The sequence below is a fragment of the Panthera uncia genome, assembly GCF_023721935.1.
Source record: "Panthera uncia isolate 11264 chromosome B2 unlocalized genomic scaffold, Puncia_PCG_1.0 HiC_scaffold_25, whole genome shotgun sequence".
NCBI classification, from domain to species: domain Eukaryota; kingdom Metazoa; phylum Chordata; class Mammalia; order Carnivora; family Felidae; genus Panthera; species Panthera uncia.
Window position 1 is genome coordinate 17,035,833 of NW_026057581.1, and position 17,738 is coordinate 17,053,570.

Here is a 17,738-nt window from a genome sequence, read left to right on the forward strand (position 1 = left end):
AGAGAAAGAAAGAAAGAAAGAAAGAAAGAAACAAGATTACTGTAGGAGACAAGAGAAGACAGATGGCGGCACCAGAAACAGAGAGGAGGCTGACAGCCATGTTCAGTTTATTGACTGTTCAGTCTGTAGTCAGTGCTATGCCAAAAACTTACACGCATCGCCTTGTTGCTTCTGCCAGTAACACCTATGAAGGTGGGGTGGCCAGGTCACATCATCCCCGTGGCCATCATACGAGGTGCCCACCTCAGTTCATGTACCACGTCCACTGAGAAGGCTTCCCCGACTCACCCCATTCAAAGCAGATCCTTTTCCATATCAGCCTGTGTTCTCTGCAGAGCACTTAACAGAATCTCTAATTATCTTATCTGTCTGCTTTTTATTATCCGTGTCCCACGTCTAGAACATACACTCCACGAGAGCAGGGGTCTTATTTGTTTCATTCACTACTGTATCCCAGTACTTAGCACGGTATCTAGGTGCTCAACATTTATTAAATGATGACATTTTATAGATATTTATTACAGACGGCCTTTTAGAGGCGAAGGCCAGAATCACAACAATAACAACGATAAAAATTAACGCTTAAAATATGGGCTGGGCAACAGTCCAACTCATTGAAGCCTCACGTATTTGATACAAAATTATTATTTTCCGCATTACAGATGGGAAACTGAGGTCCCCAAATTCAGGTCACTGGTCCGAGGTCACCCAGCTTGTAAACAGCAAAGCAGGGATTCAAATGCAGGCAGTTTGGCTCCAGGCTCCACGCTTTCACCACCTTGGCTTTGCTACTTGAAGACTGGGCTTTTGTATAAACACCGGGTCATGTGGCTGGGATGGGGCAGCTAGGATTCCAGCCTGGCTCTCCCCAACTCTTGGAACCCAAGCTCCAGGGAAAGCCAGATCCCCCAGGATGGGGCAGTGAGAACGACGGAGAGAGAGAACCCAGCCTGCAGGGAAGAGCTAGAAGAGGACACACAAAGGCGACTGTGTAAGTTGTGTTCTGAGTGCGTTGGATTTGCGGTGCTCCTTGTATCCACTCTATCCTTCACTATGCCTCCTGCTTTTGGAGCAGAGCATGTTCCTCAGCCCTTCCGATTCCCTCTTCGCCTCTCGGTAAAATGGCGAAATGTGCGTTTCAATACTGACCAGACGAGATTCTTGAGAAGATTAAGCTGAGATAATGCAGACCCAGATGGGGCAGATGGGCAGTCCCCTCCTCTTTCCTGGACCTCCTGCTCACACAAAAAAGCCCCGAGTTCCAGAAAGAGGGCCCAACCAATATTTTTGGGTGGGTCCCATTATACATCATTCCTCAAGCTCGACAAGACTCAGAATCCGCTAAGGTTCATCTTCTGGACACTTGCAGTTTTTGCAATAATTAATGAAGGATTCATAAAACCAGGTATAATTTAATCTAAATGTGTAACACAGATCTTATCTCTCCTTCCTCTAGAAATTTCTTTTTCTTTTTTTTTTTTTAAATTTCTTGCTAGGTTATATGAAATACTTGTCTTTGGGTAAGTCACATATTTTCATCTTAGTTTCTCTTCTGCAAAATGGGGATGGTAGCCTTCCTTTTACAGGGGTCTTGTAAGGATTAGACGAGATCCTGCTTAAGTACTTTTGCAAAATAAGTACTATCCAAACATAACAAAGAAACATTATTAAAAATGTTTTTATGAGACAGAAGGGGTATGTTTATTGAGATGACACCACTTCCACAGAAGTAATTTAATTAGTATTCTCTAAGTCACGATTGTTCAAGGGCTTAAAGCTTTAGGTCTTAACCTGAATCTTGCCCTTCTAATACCAGATGGAGATGTTCATTAACACTCTACCTACAAGACAAGGAACGATTTTGCAGTGGGGAGCGTCCTTTAGTCTGACCAGCGTCACCCTAAGGAACCATCTTCAACTGTAGCCTGCCCCTTGGGAAAGTGACCCAACAAAGGCTCGTCAGTATCCTTCACCCCCTCGATTTGGTTAGGGATAGTGATTGGCACCAAGCAGGACAAATACGAGGTCTCCCCTAAACTTGTTGCTAGAACTCTCAGGAAAAAGACTCTCTTGTCCCCTAAGAGTGCCAACTGTCAGAACCAAGAAACGAGAGCTACTTGTGGCCATCTCTGACTGCAGGTGGGGGGAGTCTGTCTGAATGGGGCCACCACAGGCAGGGAGAGTGACCAACTTGGCCCAATTCACCTGGGGCTTTCCTGGTTGTAGCACTGGGAGTCCCATCCTGGGACCCCCGCCCCCCCACCTTTAGCTCTGGACAAAGAGACAGGTTTTCACACCACAGAGAGACCATCTGGCAGACAGAGTCCTGAATTCCTGAATATGTTGTTTCCACTCTTGATCCAGATTTTTTGGAGTCCTTTCTTGGGCATCTCAATTCTGTGACCCAATAGGCTCTTGCGTCTATTTAAGCAACTTTGAGTTGTGTTTCTGTTGCTTGCCACTTAAAGAGTCATAGCACATTCCCAAAGAATGTGCACATATAAATAAAACTCAGCGTTAAAAAAGCAAAATAAATCGAAGTAGGAAACACGCTATTTTTAGGTTTGAAAAATGAGGAAATGCGACCATGCGGTCACTGCTGAGGTTGAGATAATTTATTTGAAGAAGGGGCTCTGAAAAAAAAAAATGTATACAAATGGAAAAAGGAAGAGAAGCAAACGAAAACATTCTTATGGAGGAAAAACCTCACGGCATGAGAAAGGTCAGAGTAATGAATGCACGAGCAAAAATTCAAAAGAATAAACTTACACAGTGAGAAGGGGGGGAAAGTATAGCTGGAAAAAAAAAGTAACAGTTTTGCCTTTTCCATTAGGGATGGACTGGCCCTGAAGTGTGACCAGAAGACAATTTAGCCATGGGAATGGACTGTAAGAAACAAGCCTAGCGGCTGTTTCTGTGGGTACTGAGCAATTTCACAAGATTTAAAGCAAAAATCGAAATGGCCTCTAACATTCCACCATGGGGCAGGGAGGCCAAAGACAATGCTATAGGAATAACCAGAAAAACTAGAGAAAATGGTGGTTTCTTAAGGTGACACAAATGATTACAAAGATCTGATGAGTTAGAAAATCTAACCATGCACCAGAATTCAAGGTGGACTATTGGCTCTCTGTTTGTGCTCCTGGAGGGTTTCCTTTGAGAATATGGCCAGAAGGGAGAGGTCTAGACCATCTGTCTCTCCAAGAGCCACACGGAATGGGCTGATAGCCGCTCCGCCTGGCCTCCCCTGAAGAAGGATGTGAGACTGGGGCCTCTTACCCCGAGAGACTCTTTTTGGCCTGTTTTAGCACCATTTCTTTTTTTTTTTTTAATCTTTATTTCCTTTTGAGAGAGAGACAGTGTGTGAGCAGGGAAGGAGCAGAGAGAGAGAGAGACAGAGAGAAAGAATGCAAAGCAGGCTCCAGGTTCTGAGCTGTCAGCACAGAGCCCGACGCGGGGCTTGAAATCACGAACTGTGAGATCATGACCTGAGCTGAAGTGGGACGCTCAACCCACTGAGCCACCCAGGTGCCCCAGCACCATTTCTAATTCTAATGCAGATTGGAACAAGCCTAAGGGTTGAAGACCAAGAAAGAAATCATTTTCTCAATAGAAACACAACTTGAAAAAAAAAAAAAAAAGCCAGGTGAAGCTACGTAATTCAGTGCTACCTCTGCGAATATTCTTTCTATTGAGTCTCATAAACTATTTTCACTTGGTTTTCTGATGTCATGTAACGGTAGGGTACTAGTCATTTCCTTGGTCCTATGACAACTGTGGGTGATTTGGGGAAGCTGATGTACCTGTGCATGGTATTTCTAACACAACCACTTTAAGTTAGGGTGTTAGGTAGAAGAGAGAAGGAACTTTTGAGACAGGAAAGGAACAACACTATTTGTACTTGCACGTTTTGCAAAAACGATGTTGACACTGTACTTACTGAAGGACTTTTCCTCTTATAACATGACATCGAACATAGAAGAGCTGGGGCACCTGGGTGGCTCAGTTGGTTAAGAGTCCGACTCTTGATTTTGGCTCAGGTCATGATCCCAGGGTTGTGAGACTGAGCCCTTCGTGGGGCTCCGTTCTCGTGGAGCCTGCTTAAGAGTCTCTCTCTCCCTCCGTCCCTCCCCTGCTCACATGCACTCTTTCTCTCTCTCAAAAAAAAAAAAAAAAAAAAAAAAGAGCTGATATGGTTAAAAGCTATCTGATAATGAAGGACCAGACTCACATCCCAAATCTTAAGTCCCAAAGGAGACTCAAGCATAAAATCCTGGAGTTACTTGAGGGTATGATTGGATTTTACATTGCCTTTGAAGATGGAGATATCCAACACGGGCTAGAGCATTTGAAGATACTTATTTAATTTAATTTATTTATTTAGAGAGAGAAAGAGAGAGCATGAACAAGGGAGGGGCAGAGAGAAAAGGAAAGAGAGAGAATCCCAAGCAGGCTCTGCACTGTCAGCAAGGAGCCCTACCTGGAGCTCGAACTCATGGACCCATGAAATCATGAGCTGGGCTGAAACCAAGAGTTAGATGCTTAACCAACTGAGCCAGGCAGGCACCCGATGATTGTTTTTTTTTTTTTAATACCTTGCAATTCATGAAGGCCCACGTACAAGCAGGATATCCTTCTGCTTTCTCCCTAAACCAGAATGCCATCCCGCATGTAAGAAAGGAAGGAAGCAAAGCCACAGGAGACGTCACATTATCCTGAAAAGCATCCCTTGTAGAATCAGATCTGACAGACCACTGACCCTGGACCATGCTTGCTTTTCTCCCTGGAGGATGCTCTTGGTGGAGCTCTCACCTCCGAAGGAGATGGAATGCATTTGCCGAGGCTAATGGGCAACCGGGAATCTAGACTCACCAGCATTTCCACCTTCCTACAAATTCCTCATAGCTGTATGTGCAGTGTTCATGTCGTTCTGGGCATTGAGTCTTCCTTGAGGAGAGGCAAAGGCAGAGATGAAGGGGATCTTCTTACCTGGGTTCTCATTTGGTAGCTGGGGAGATTTGAGGCTCCAAGAGATTATGTGATTTACATGGAGCCATACTATCTCTCTGAGAAGGCAGAAGCCAGCATACCATACCACAGCCTATAGCAAAAATGGTTTCCTTTCCTCTGCCTATCTACATATCAGTCTTGGTCTCCTATCTTGTCTATTTTTCTAGGGCTGGAAAATGGGGGGGAGGGAAGATTCTTTTTTTCCCTTGGTTTTCTCTTTCTTTATTTACTTTGAGAGGAAGAGAGAGAGAGAGTGCGGGAGGGGCAGAGAGAGAGACAGACAGACAGACAGAGAGAATTCCAAGCAGGCCCTGCTCTGACAGCGAGGAGCCCAACTCGGGGCTCAGTGCGGGATCTCACTCGTGGCTCAATCCCAGGAACTGTGAGATCATGACCTGAGCTGAAACCAAGAGACAGACACTCAACTGACTGAGCCACTCAGGCGACCCTCCTTGGTTTTCTTATATTGATTTGACATTGAGAAGACTGATCATCCATCTGTCACAGTAACCAGACATTTAACCCCAGCCTAAATACGTGTTTTTCTTCTTTCAAGATGTGACGATTCAGGCTTTTGTTAAGAAATGCCTTCATCTCAGACCAGATGTAAGGAACCGCATGGCTGGTACCAAATGTTATAAATCAAAAGGGAATAGTGAAAAAAGGAAGGGATAAATACTGAAATGTGAAAATCAGCCTCTAAGTACTGAGTCCCTCCCAAATTATATGACAATGATGGAAACAACAGACAGAAGGTGGAAAGATGGCGGCCGTACGGAGAGGGAGGCCAGGAAAGACAGAGGGCACAGTACAAGAGCAAACCCTGTTCCCCAAGCCAGTCGCCCTGAGATTCAGAGCCCAAACGTGGTATTTTCCAGAGAATGCTGGCATGTTTATTGCCCAGCAGGCCCTGCCCTGCAGCCTGGGAGGACCTACCAGTGTTTCCAACTTGGCAGGCCCCCAAAACCAGAACAATGATTGTTTTTCTCCTGCTATAATAATGCTGTTGAGTTCATCAGAGGTCCATTTTGTATTTTTCATGGAGACCAAAGCTTGAGATTTCCTGCAGAAGAGATTCTATCATGTTTCATGTAGTTTTAAAAAGAATCCATCTGGTCCATTAGTAAAGGTGGAAATGTTTTGATGAGAAAAGAAGGAGCTGTTCCTAGAATCTCATTCTTGAGCTAAAGCAAAATGTATTTTCTTTTCCAAAAAAAAAAAACAAAAACAAAAACCCCTACCCGTGTGATACGGTATACACATGAGTCCAACCATTTCTCAACTCGCCGGGTCTGAGGGAGACAACTCTGGTGTAAAACTTCATGCTTGGCCATTCGTTCATTCACTCACTCACTTATCTAATATATATTTATTGACCATTTACTATCTGTTCTAAGCACTGAGGATGCTTAGCAGTTAACAAGATAGGAAAATGACCCCAACTTCGCACAGCTAATAATGCAGAGGAGGCCAAGAACAACCTCATACAAAGACGTCAATGTGATTATTCCAAGGGGTGATACACCCTTTGAAGGAAGAATAAGGGGAGTGGTCAGCTCATATCTGGCTGATGGATGGGGTAGGAAGGAGAAGCGCTGGCAAGAGAGGGTCTGGCAAATTTGGGGGAAAGAAAGAACACCACTATGGACTGACAACAGCGATACCTATTGTGGTAAAGATTTAGTAAGATGAACGCAAAAGAACACGATCAGTTGTAAAGCCATACCTCTGAAAGGTATTCCCTTGGCCGTGCTAGAACCTGATTCTGCATCCAGAAAGGATCAGAGAGAACTACAGATGTTCCCTTTCATCTTGCACATCTACTAAAAGGGAGCAGGCTCTCGAACAGCCTTTCCAAGTACGGCACGCTGCTGTCCCCTGAAACACGGCGTCGCACATACCTGGGATCCTGTTGAGCGTCACCCAGAAATGCTCATCAGGACTGAAAGTATCTTTGGACCACCGGAGCAAGTCGACCGCCCGCGGGTCACGGAGGACAAAGTCGGTAAACTCTCTTGATAGAGCCACGTAGGCAGAGCCGAAGTAAATGGTGAGGTTATGGGGAGGAGGTGATTTCAACGCCGTGGTTCTGATCACATAGGAAAGCTCTTTGCCCAGGTGCTCCCGGTGGACGTATTTAGTCCGTCCAATGGCGTGGGCTGGGGGCAGCACCCCCGGGGTAATGTTTTTCCCTTTAAATCCTTTCAGATACCGGACTATCTCCTTGTTGGTTTTCAGGGGGAAATCTTGCCCACACGTGTTGATGGCGTACCTCCATGGGACCTTGGAGGCCGCAAGATCTTTGACGCAGTTCAGGTCGGCCTGGAGCCTGGAAATCCCCCCATAGACCACTGGCTCCATTCTAGAAGCCAGAAAAGCATTTGGGAAGCAGCTCAGTAATTGTTCCACCGCGCCTTTAAATTCGACTGTCGCCTTTTCATCCACGTGAACACAGTAGACGTTCTGAGGCATGTAAATCGCTCTAAAGAGCCTTGCAAAGGTATCGAAATGGTGATGGATGACCATTATATACGCCAAAGGAAATTCAGCTTCTTCTTTAGACAGAGGGGCTGTGATGTAGTGGCTTTGGGTCAGGTATTCCCTGCAAGAAGACTTGTCTTGTATCCTCAGTTTGTTTCTCCACAGGAAAGGCGTTCTGCCTTTGATAAAGGATGTGCAAACCTGAGTCAGCATCCAAGTGTCTGAATTATTTAGCCTCTGGAAGCCCGGCTCTCCCCCGAACCCAAACACATAGAGCACGATAAAAAGGACGACGCAGGAAACAGAAACTACGAAGAGGTAACGCATGGATGAAGGCAGCATGCCTCCCGGAGGAGCAGGTTGTCAACGACGGGCAAAATCTGCCAGGCCTCCCCCAAGCTTACTTCTCCCTCTGCGTTCTTATTCTGGCACATACTCCGGGAACTCCTAGCCTGAAGGACGCGCTGGGAATCGATCCCCTTTCAGGCCGGGAAGTCCCGCTGCTGGCTCCGGCCCCCCCACCCCCGTGCTGATACTAGCAACCGGTCCGCCTCGCGGTCTCTGCTTCTCAAACCGCCTTTGTCTAAAGCCCAGCAGCAGGTTCCAGAAGCCCGGCTTTCCCCTCCCTCCGCTTCCCTGCCCGCATCTGCTGGCTGTGGCCCTAAAACACCGGCAACTTCTTTCCCCTGCGGATTTCGTTTCTCAGATCTCTTTTCTTTCAGTTCCCATGTGTTTCCCGCACCACGCCCCCCCACCAGCCTCCCCCCTCCCCCCCCCCCCCTCCCCCGCTTGTTATTGCCATTCAGGGAATTAGCACAGTGAAAGGCAAAGCTGAAATGTGTTCTGGCAGGCGTGCCGTTTCCTGCTGGCCATCCACGGGCTGCCGGGTTATCCCCTCCTGTGGCTCGTGGCAATCCCCCCTTCCAGGGGTCCCCCCACTCTTCCAGGTGACGCGGCCTCCATGCTCAAATGCTTTAAGGAAAACAACCAATGCTTTAATGACAAAAGTGACTGAGGTGACAGAGATCTAAAATGAAAAAAAAACAACATCATCCATCCTGGCTTTCCGGCCCCGCCCTACCTTTTTCTAAAACCAGAGATCACAGGACTTCCAGTCCTGGGGGGAATCTGACAGCGCAGGCTCCTGGTCCTGTGACTCATAGGTGAGGTGCCATGAGGTGCCCGCCCCCCCCCCCCCCCCCCCCCCCCCCCCCCCCGCCTCCACCGGCTTACGGCATCCACTGCGGGCTTGTCACAGAATGTTGGGGTCACAGAACAAGTCCCCAGCTGCACCCCCTGATTTCCTTAAAGCCCTAGAGCTCCACCGAAAAGAACTTGAATCCTGGCCACAAGTGACGTTCAGATTCCGGGACCCCGGGGCGGGGGGAGGGGTCACTCAGGTTTTAAACACCCAGAGAACATCATCTAATACTCAGATACATCCTTTATATCGGCTCAGTCGGATACTGACCGCCTAGGATGGACGCGACTTCCTCCAACCTGTAAATAGCAGTGTTTTGGGTAAAGAATATCAAGCTCTTCGACTTAGAAGTTTCTTGTCTTCAACCCTTCACTTCCCCACCAGCTGTTTTGTTTTTTTTTTAATATAGATGAATATATTTTATTTCAAATGACTTTGGAAATGCCAGTTCAACCACTGAATGCCTTCCCATCTCTCCTCGCTCTCTGAATTCACAACCCCAGTCCCTCCACCCTGTGGCATTAACTCACAATGCACATTGAGCCCCCACCCCGTGAAGAAATGATGCCCTCCAAGGTGACTTCTCTCCTTCCTCTGGAAAAGCCTCTACACTGCTATTAATGGAACTAATAGGACAATATGCTGATTCCTTGCTTTGGCCCGGGTAGGAAAACAAATGTGAGCCCCCGCGATCTGAAACCACCCTGCTCCAAGTAAATGCCACGTCATTTCCTGAACACAGTGGTTTTTTTGTTTTTGTTTTTGTTTTCAAGTCAGCTCGACGCCCAACTCCGGGCTCGAACTCACAAGCCCAGAGCCCAAGAGTTACATGCTCCACCAACCGAGCCCTGTAGTTTTTCTTTCTGCCCAGTGTCCATTGTTCCCATTTTTTATTCTTCCAACTTATACCTTATTTTCCTCTCTCCTTTACTAAATCCTCCCCGTTCTTGAAGACCTGCCACAGATAAACTCCATGTAGAACCCACCTTCAGATTTTTAGGCCAAGCGGAAAAGAGAAAAGGTAACCCTTATGCGGGTAAAGCAGATGAGTCTAATTCTCAGTGTCTTCCACGGAATAGAGCAAAGAAAATGATGGAGAGCGCATGATAATGGAAAGCTCAGTGACGAGCTTCTCTTCTTCCAAATACCTTTAAAGATTAGCTTATTGTATATTTTATTTCAAAACAACAGAGAGTAATTTCAGCATCTCGTTTGGCAAAGCCTCTTGGCTTAGAGTGAATATTAATGCATTTGCAGTCTGACAAAGTGTTCAGGGTACAGACGCATAACTTAATCAGGCCGACAGAGTCTGTTTACATTGCTGTTTCCAACTGGCCGATAACACAGGGTTTCAGATCTACACAGGCTTAGGGGACAGACATTATAATGCCATTATATTGAGAAATAAACACACACCAGCCAAATTAGGAGCGATCCTAATGTTTCTGTATTCAATCTATTACTTCGAATGGCATTGTTTGCGTGTTAAACATATAGCTGTTTTTCCTCTCTGCCCTTTCGGCTGTCCTTGGGCCAATTTGCCACCCCCCCCCCCCCCCCTCTGGTTTTTAGAAAAAAAAAAAAAAAAAGCTCACAGGAGAACCTTTTAAGAAACTTCATGTTGCAATAGAGAAAGGCTGTACCTGTTACCTTTCCCTCCTAATAGGCCAGAAGACCTGCTTACTCAGAACACACACCACGGTGTGTGTTTTCACTACTGAGACTGAACAGCTCAGCCTTCCTTCCCTACACACCTTTGACTACAGGCAGGGACCGGTTTGGCACCTGCAAGCCTAGCAACCAAACCTTGGGGCTCCTTTGGAAGCAGTTATTCCCGAACCAGCCAATTAATCAGGCTAGACGTGTTGACTCTCCCCTGGGGCCACATTCAGAGCCTGCTCTTCATTCCATTCAGCAGTTTTTATTTTCTGTACATTATTTAAGAATTTTTCCAGCTATGGAGCTGTCCAGAACCCAGCTCCAAAATGAAGAGGGTATCCCTTTATTTGAAATGATAGAAGACTCAGAATCTCTATGAAATAAAGAAATAGGGGCGCCTGGGTGTCTCAGTCGGTTAAGTGACCGACTTCAGCTCAGGTCATGATCTCAGGTTGTGAGTTTGAGCCCCGAGTCAGGCTCTGTGCTGACCACTCAGAGCCTGGAGCCTGCTTCCCATTCTGTGTCTCCCTCTCTCTCTGCCCCTCCCCTGCTCATGCTCTCTCTCTCTCTCTCTCTCTCTGTCTCAAAAATAAATATAAATATTTAAAAAAAATTTTTTTTAAATAATCAAAGAGGTGAAAGAGTATCCTCTGACATCCCAGCACTGATCGGCTTCCCATGTGAAGGGGGAGACCTAAAGAGGGCTGAGCTGAAGGCAGTGGCACAACAGAAATTGTGGCTAACCAGGCAGTCGTGAAAGACCTTGCATGAAGCACTTGGCCTTCATCTTGCTGCAAAGGAACACCACCAAAGACATTTTTAGGTGGAGGAGTGTTCCCAGGCAACACGTGCCAACAGGAGAACAGGAGGAAGGGTGAGAGCAAAATAAACCACGGTGAGAAGTTTACGTCAGCCCATAAACGCTTACGTTTATAATGATAATATAATCACGTTAATAATGATAATAATCAGAACACCTGGGTGGCTCAGTGGGTTAAGTGTCTGACTCTTGATTTCGGCTCAGGTCATGACCTCAGGGCTCATGGCTTCGAACCCTGCGTCTGGCTGTGCGCCGAAGGTGTGGGGCCTGCTTGGGATTCTCTCTCTCCCCCCTCTCTCTGCCCCTCCCCCGCTTGTGCACATGCACACGGGCTCTCTCTCTGTCTTAAAAGAAATAAATAAAAACATTAAAAAAATAAAGTGTTTAAAAAATAATAATTGTAAATAAAGCCTCTGAAAGTATGAGGTAAAGGTGCTGGCTACACCTTAATTAAGTGTCTTCTAGAAACAAGTCCAAGGCTTTAATGAACCAGAACATCAGATATGGCATCTTTTGAGTTTTTCCTTAAATCAAGAAATGCAGATAGAAGGATTTAAAGTCCCAGGGTCGCTAAGAAATTAGTGGAAAGTCTAGACTTGCTTTTTCATTCCCTCAACGTTGTAATGTAGAAATGTGAATGTTACCTTATTTATACTATTTACCTATTTGTATGTGTTGAATGAATGAATGAAAGACCACACCCCCCCCCATGGTTCCAGGTGCTCATGGGTAAATGCGCTCTTAGCTGGAACTGGGAACAGAACAACTGGTGTCTTTTATTTTGACACACAAAAACTGACCAGATTGATTGACCAGAGAGATTAAACGATATTTAAAAACCCACAACTTTCAATCAAATTTCTGTGGGAAACCACGCAAGATGTGTTTTCATTTGAATATCAAGAAGGGGTGCCCACTCACCCCCACAATATTGCTAACAGGTCATGGTGCAAAACTCAGGACACCTGCGTTCTAGTTACTGTTCCACCTTTAACTGATCATGTGATCTTGGGCCCCCACTTGCTTCATCTTTAAAAAAAGAAGATGCTCCCGTGGTGCCTGGGTGGCTCAGTCGGTTAAGCGTCTGCCTCCCGGTTTTGGCTCAGGTCATGATCTCATGGTTCGTGAGATCAAGCCCACCATGGGGCTCAGCACTGACAGCACAGAGCCTGTCTCTCTCTCCCTCTTTCTCTGTCTGCCCCTCCCCTACTCTTGTGCTTGTGTGCATTCTCTCTCTCTCTCTCTCAAAATAAATAAACTTAAAAAAAAAAAAAAAGGATGTTCTCTATGGTCCCTTTTGGCTAAAATTATGGCCCTTTGAGCCATAATTCAGAATGTGAAAGGTGAGTCCACAAAGCAGCAGTGACGAATCCAGGAAGTGTGAAGTATGCCCCCATCCCGCAGGAGATCGTCTCCTCGTTAGGCTTCAAAATACATTTAGCTGAAAATACATAACCAATGAAACATCGAAGACTATGGATCCGTTCCAAACAAGAGGGTAGCCACTAAACGTAGGGGGCGCTCAGAGGAGAAAAAGCTCCCTAGAAGCTGGAATGGGGAGAAAGCGCCTCCAACGTGTGTGTTCCTACACTCAGAATCTGGAGAAGGCATTCATTCCAGTTGGAGACGTTACAGGAGGGAGCAAGAACGCAAAAACAGGAAAGCCCGATGTGGAGAAATTTCCCAGGCAGAGTTGTGAATCTAGAACCTCACGGGCTGAGCAGCACATAAAACCTTCCTATCAGTGAACCGCGACCTCAGAGTACCAGTCGTAGCTAGAAGGTGACCTGTAGGACGGCAGGGACATCTCCCCCCTGTTCCTACCGTGGTCCGGCAACTCCAAGAGTCTTCCCTTGTGTTACAGCCCGCGGGCCATTGGGCACACACTGCGTTCACGCTTGTTTAAGAGGTCCAGAATTTAGCGATGGGGAAGGAGTGTTAAAACCTATAATATAAATTTCTATTTCTGTTTCTATTTTAATTTATACCCGCCTTTTTATTTTACATATTGGAATAGCATAGGAGAGCTATGCTAGGAGAGCCCTTCATGATTTTTTCTCTTAAGTGGATGTTCTAGTTACGTCTAGTTCTAGATGCGTGATTTTACTGTCCCGATAGTCCTTTCTTCACTCTCATGTTTCAGCATACACCTAGAGAGACCTAACTATGAATGTCCCACGTCAGCACTGAACTGTGTTTGCATTTCCTCATGTACCTTTTCTTTGTTTAATAGCGTGTACTTATGTAAACTTCACTACACTTTCATCATTGTTCTGGGACTTGTTTTTCCACTCCCAATTAACTGTTGTCCTTTAGTTGGGAGAGACATTGAGGGGATACAGGCTTGAGCAGGCATACCACATTTAAAATGTTAAGTAACAGCAGAATGAAGTTTGTTGAAGGAGCATTGAGAGCATAAGTCACACGCTGGCAGAAATGGTTGGGTGAATGAGGTGAGATTATATCATTTCTTGGGTTTGCTGATGGCTGTCCTTTGGAAGGTCATTTTTGTGTGGTTTCCTTTGTTATTGAAGCAGACCAAATGACGCAGGGATTCATTTTTAATTATAAAATGTAGGTGGGGGGCACCCGGGAGGCTCAGTCGGTTAAGCGTCCAACTTGGCTCAAGTTAAGCAGTTAAGCATCCATTTCGGCTCAGGTCATGATCTCATGATTCATGGGATTCTCTTTTCCTCTCTCTCTGCCCACCCCCCCACCCCCTGTCTCTCAAAATAAATAACTAAACTTAAAAAAATAAAACATAGGGATTTATGTTTTTCCCTTGAATGCAATTCACAGGAAATTCACAGGAATTCACAGGCAAGTAGAGAATGCGGACAATCTAATCCCCTTTGGATGGCCAACTACATAACTCTCTTCTGGGGGACCAGATAGTTTGTCAATGGAGGTTTTTGTTTGTGTTTTTCATGATAATGATCATGATGTTAAAGAGAAGAAAGGAGACATTTCCAAAGCACATCTTTAAAACAACAATTCTCCCATAACTGGGGAGTCCTGGGGTTCACTGGGGAAAATCCACCTTCTCCTGAGACACAATCATTTTGCTTTCTGTACCCTTCATCTAATTAGCAACAGAATAAGCTGTTTTCTAGATCGTGGAACCCAAAGCATTATTAAAACTCTCATTTTGGAGGCAGGAAGAAGTTTAACGTGCAGAATCTTAAAACCTAGAGAGCAGGTCCAGAGCATGGTCCAGCTAGATGGGCCACATCACAGTGGTGTGAGGTGAAGTGATCTGCCTCTGATTTTGATGGAGTGAAGGGATCATGGAAACACTTCCTGGATGCTAAAGAGTGCTAAGCAAATACTTGCAAAGCACAGTCTACACACATTCAAATAGGCAAATGTCCAAGCATGTGCAGATAGGAGGCAATCTCCCCGTAGCTGGAGGCTTAGAAAATGAAAAACAAATGACCCCAAAGAAGTCACGGCCAATTACCACTGATGAAACGTACCACTGAATGTACATGTGGAAGTGAATTCTTTAACCCTGGAAGAACTAAAACATTTGTTTCTAAAAGTGTTAAGCCCAAACTAGGTATTCTCGTGGCTTGGGGATAAGGATCATCCAGATCAAAAGTATGCAAACTTCTGTCAAGCATCCCATCACCTGGAGGGGTTGTTAAAATACAGGTTGCAGGCAAGAGGTAGTAACTTCCAGGTGGAATTTAACAGTCTGCATTTCTAGCAGGCTCTTGGGACCAACATATACAGCAAGCACACCTCTGCATAATCCCAGTCTCCCACAAAATATGGAACAGGATTATTTACTGACAAAAGCTGATGTTTTGGGCATCTAATATGCCATAAGTTGAATTAGAGGAGGGGTGTAGGAGAGAGATTAAAAAACAAGAACGAGGGGCACCTGGGTGGCTCAGCATCTGACTCTTGATTTCGGCTCAGGTCATGATCTCATGGTTTGTGGGCTTGAGCTCTGCGTTGGGTTCTATTCTGAGCCTGATCGGGATTCTCTCTCTCCCTCTCTCTCTCTGCCTCTCTCCTGCTCACACATGCTCTCTCTCTAAATAAATAAATAAATAAATAAACTAAAAAAAAAAAAGAAGAAAATACAACCAAGAGGAAAAAAAAAAGAGAGAGAAAGAGAGAAAAAAAGGCAGAAAATACCAAATCTTGGTGCAGGTGTGAAACACCCTGAACCTCATGTACTGCTGGTCAAAGTGGGAATGGACACAACTCTGGAAAATGCAGTATCTACCAAAGTTGAGCACAGGCAGGTCCTACGACCCAGTGATGCCTTTCCCGGGGATTTCGTCAATAGAAGTGCATACACGTTTATCAAAGGACATGCAAGTCAATATTCGCTGCAGCCATATTCACAGCAGACCCTAACGCCCACCAACCCAAATGCCATCAGGGTTTCTCAGCCTTGGGACTACTGGCACTTTAGGTTGAACGTGCCTTGTTGTGGGGGCTGTCCCTTGCATTGTAGGATGTTTAGCGGTATCTCTGGCCTCTACCCACTAAGTGCCAGTAGCCTCCTTGCCCCCCTCCCACCCCACCGCAAGTGGTGACAACCAAAAATAGTTCCAGGTATCGCCAAATGGTCCCTGGGAGGCAAAATCATCCCTCCTCACCTCATGCACCTCCTTCTGTCTACACAGCAATGAGAATGAAAAAATATAGCTGCCTGAAAAAAAAAAAAAAAAAATATATATATATATATATAACTGCCTGCCACACAAAACGTGAATCTCACAGACACAACACCGAGCAAAAAAAGCCAGACAGAAAAAGAGTACATGTCGTTATTTCCATGTTAATGAAGAACAAAAAAAGGTGAAAGTAATCTATGGTGTTAGACATCAGGGTAGTGACTGGGATCCTGGTCACGTTCTGTGTTTAGATGGTTGTTACTTGGGTGTGTTTTGTCAGTGACACCGCACTGAGCCCAACACTCCTTACTGATCTGTGCACTTTCCTATGTTATAAAATTCTTCACCAAGAATGAATGGATGAATGAATGAATGAAACGAGTCATGGTCCTTCTGCCAGAAAAACTCTGCCAGGTGAACCTTCCAGGTGAGTGGGGATCAGGAGTCCTGGAATAACGAACGCTCACGAGTTATCATCGCCTGTGGCCAAATACTCTCCAGTACCACGTACTGGAGCCCCCTTACTTGTTCCTTAAGCAACCTGACTGCTAAGGGGGTTCCCCCTCTGGCTCCTGACACCAGCCCACCTGCCCGACGTGGAACTGACGCTCAAGAACCTCGCGGTCTGGGGTCACTCGGTGAGGAGGGGTGACCCAGGGCTGGAATGTGAGTCATTGTGCCATCCTGCGCCTCTGCACGCAGGCCCCCGAATGGCATCAGTACCCGGATGTGCCCGATCGCTTCTTCCTCCTCCGTTTTCTGACTTGGGGACACCAGGTGCTCAGATCTTGTCTCATGCTTCCTGGATCCCCAGCCCTTCGCAGTTCTCAGACACCTGCTGTCCCGGTGACTTTTGCCAAGTTTCTTTCTTTTTTTTTTTTTTTTTTTTTAATTTAAGCTTTCCTTTCACAGGAAGACTAAGTCTGAGGCCATCCACATGACTGATATATTGACAGGGGTTTGATACACTATTGCAAGAATTCTGCCAGAATCAGTCACCAGTTTTACCAAAACATGCCCCTGCTCCACAACTTGAATAATGGAGTCGAACAGCTTTCATTTGGCCCTTTTACTGTTATTGGCCCATATATATTTTTTTTTTATTTTTATTTTTTTTTCAACGTTTTTTTATTTATTTTTGGGACAGAGAGAGACAGAGCATGAACGGGGGAGGGGCAGAGAGAGAGGGAGACACAGAATCGGAAACAGGCTCCAGGCTCCGAGCCATCAGCCCAGAGCCTGACGCGGGGCTCGAACTCACGGACCGCGAGATCGTGACCTGGCTGAAGTCGGACGCTTAACCGACTGCGCCACCCAGGCGCCCCGTATTTTTATTTTTTTTTTTATTTTGAGGGAGAGAGAGCACAGGGGAGGGGCAGAGAGAGGGGGGAGAGAGAGAATCCCAAGCAGGCTCTGTGCTGACTGTGCAAAGCCTGACATGGGGCTTGATCTCATGAACCATGAGATCATGACCTAGGCCAAAATCAAGAGTCAGATGCTTAACCCACTGAGCCACCCAGGCACCCCTTTATATATATATATATATATTTATTTAGTGGGGGTGGAGAACACAAGCAGGGGAGGGGGCAAAGAGAGAGGGACAGAGGATCTGAAGCAGGCTCTGCACGGACAGGCTGACAGCAGGGAACCCGATGTGGGGCTTGAACTCACGAACCGCGAGATCATGACCTGAACCGAAGATGGACGGTCAACTGACTGAGCCACCCAGGCACCCCCGTTGATATACTTTTAAGGATTTTATTCGTAAGTAACCTCTACACCCAATGTGGGCCTCGAATTCCCAGCCCTGAGATCAAGAGTCACATGCTCTCCGGACTGAGCCAGCCAGACACCCCTCCATTTGGCCCTTGTAGATCCCTCCCTCTGTTCTCCACCCTGTAAGAAGGCTGACATACAGGGTCAAGCAGCTCTG

At 46.1% G+C, this 17,738-nt stretch overlaps 1 protein-coding gene and 1 long non-coding RNA gene across 2 annotated transcripts in view; one reads left to right on the forward strand and one right to left on the reverse strand.

Moving 5' to 3' along the window:
• The window catches only part of LOC125939580 (uncharacterized), a 256,118-nt gene that overhangs the window by 227,526 nt on the left and 10,854 nt on the right, over window positions 1-17,738 (forward strand). The window lies entirely within an intron of this gene.
• LOC125939574 (N-acetyllactosaminide beta-1,6-N-acetylglucosaminyl-transferase-like) lies at window positions 5,189-8,234 on the reverse strand. The gene has a single exon (XM_049655060.1). It carries the CDS (start codon window positions 7,831-7,833, stop codon window positions 6,802-6,804), a length of 1,032 nt encoding a protein of 343 aa, XP_049511017.1. The 5' UTR covers window positions 7,834-8,234; the 3' UTR covers window positions 5,189-6,801.

What these genes read in the sequence shown, in the direction of transcription:
- LOC125939574 (XM_049655060.1), bottom strand. Translation starts at nt 7,833, where the DNA reads ATGCTGCCTTCATCCATGCGTTACCTCTTCGTAGTTTCTGTTTCCTGC.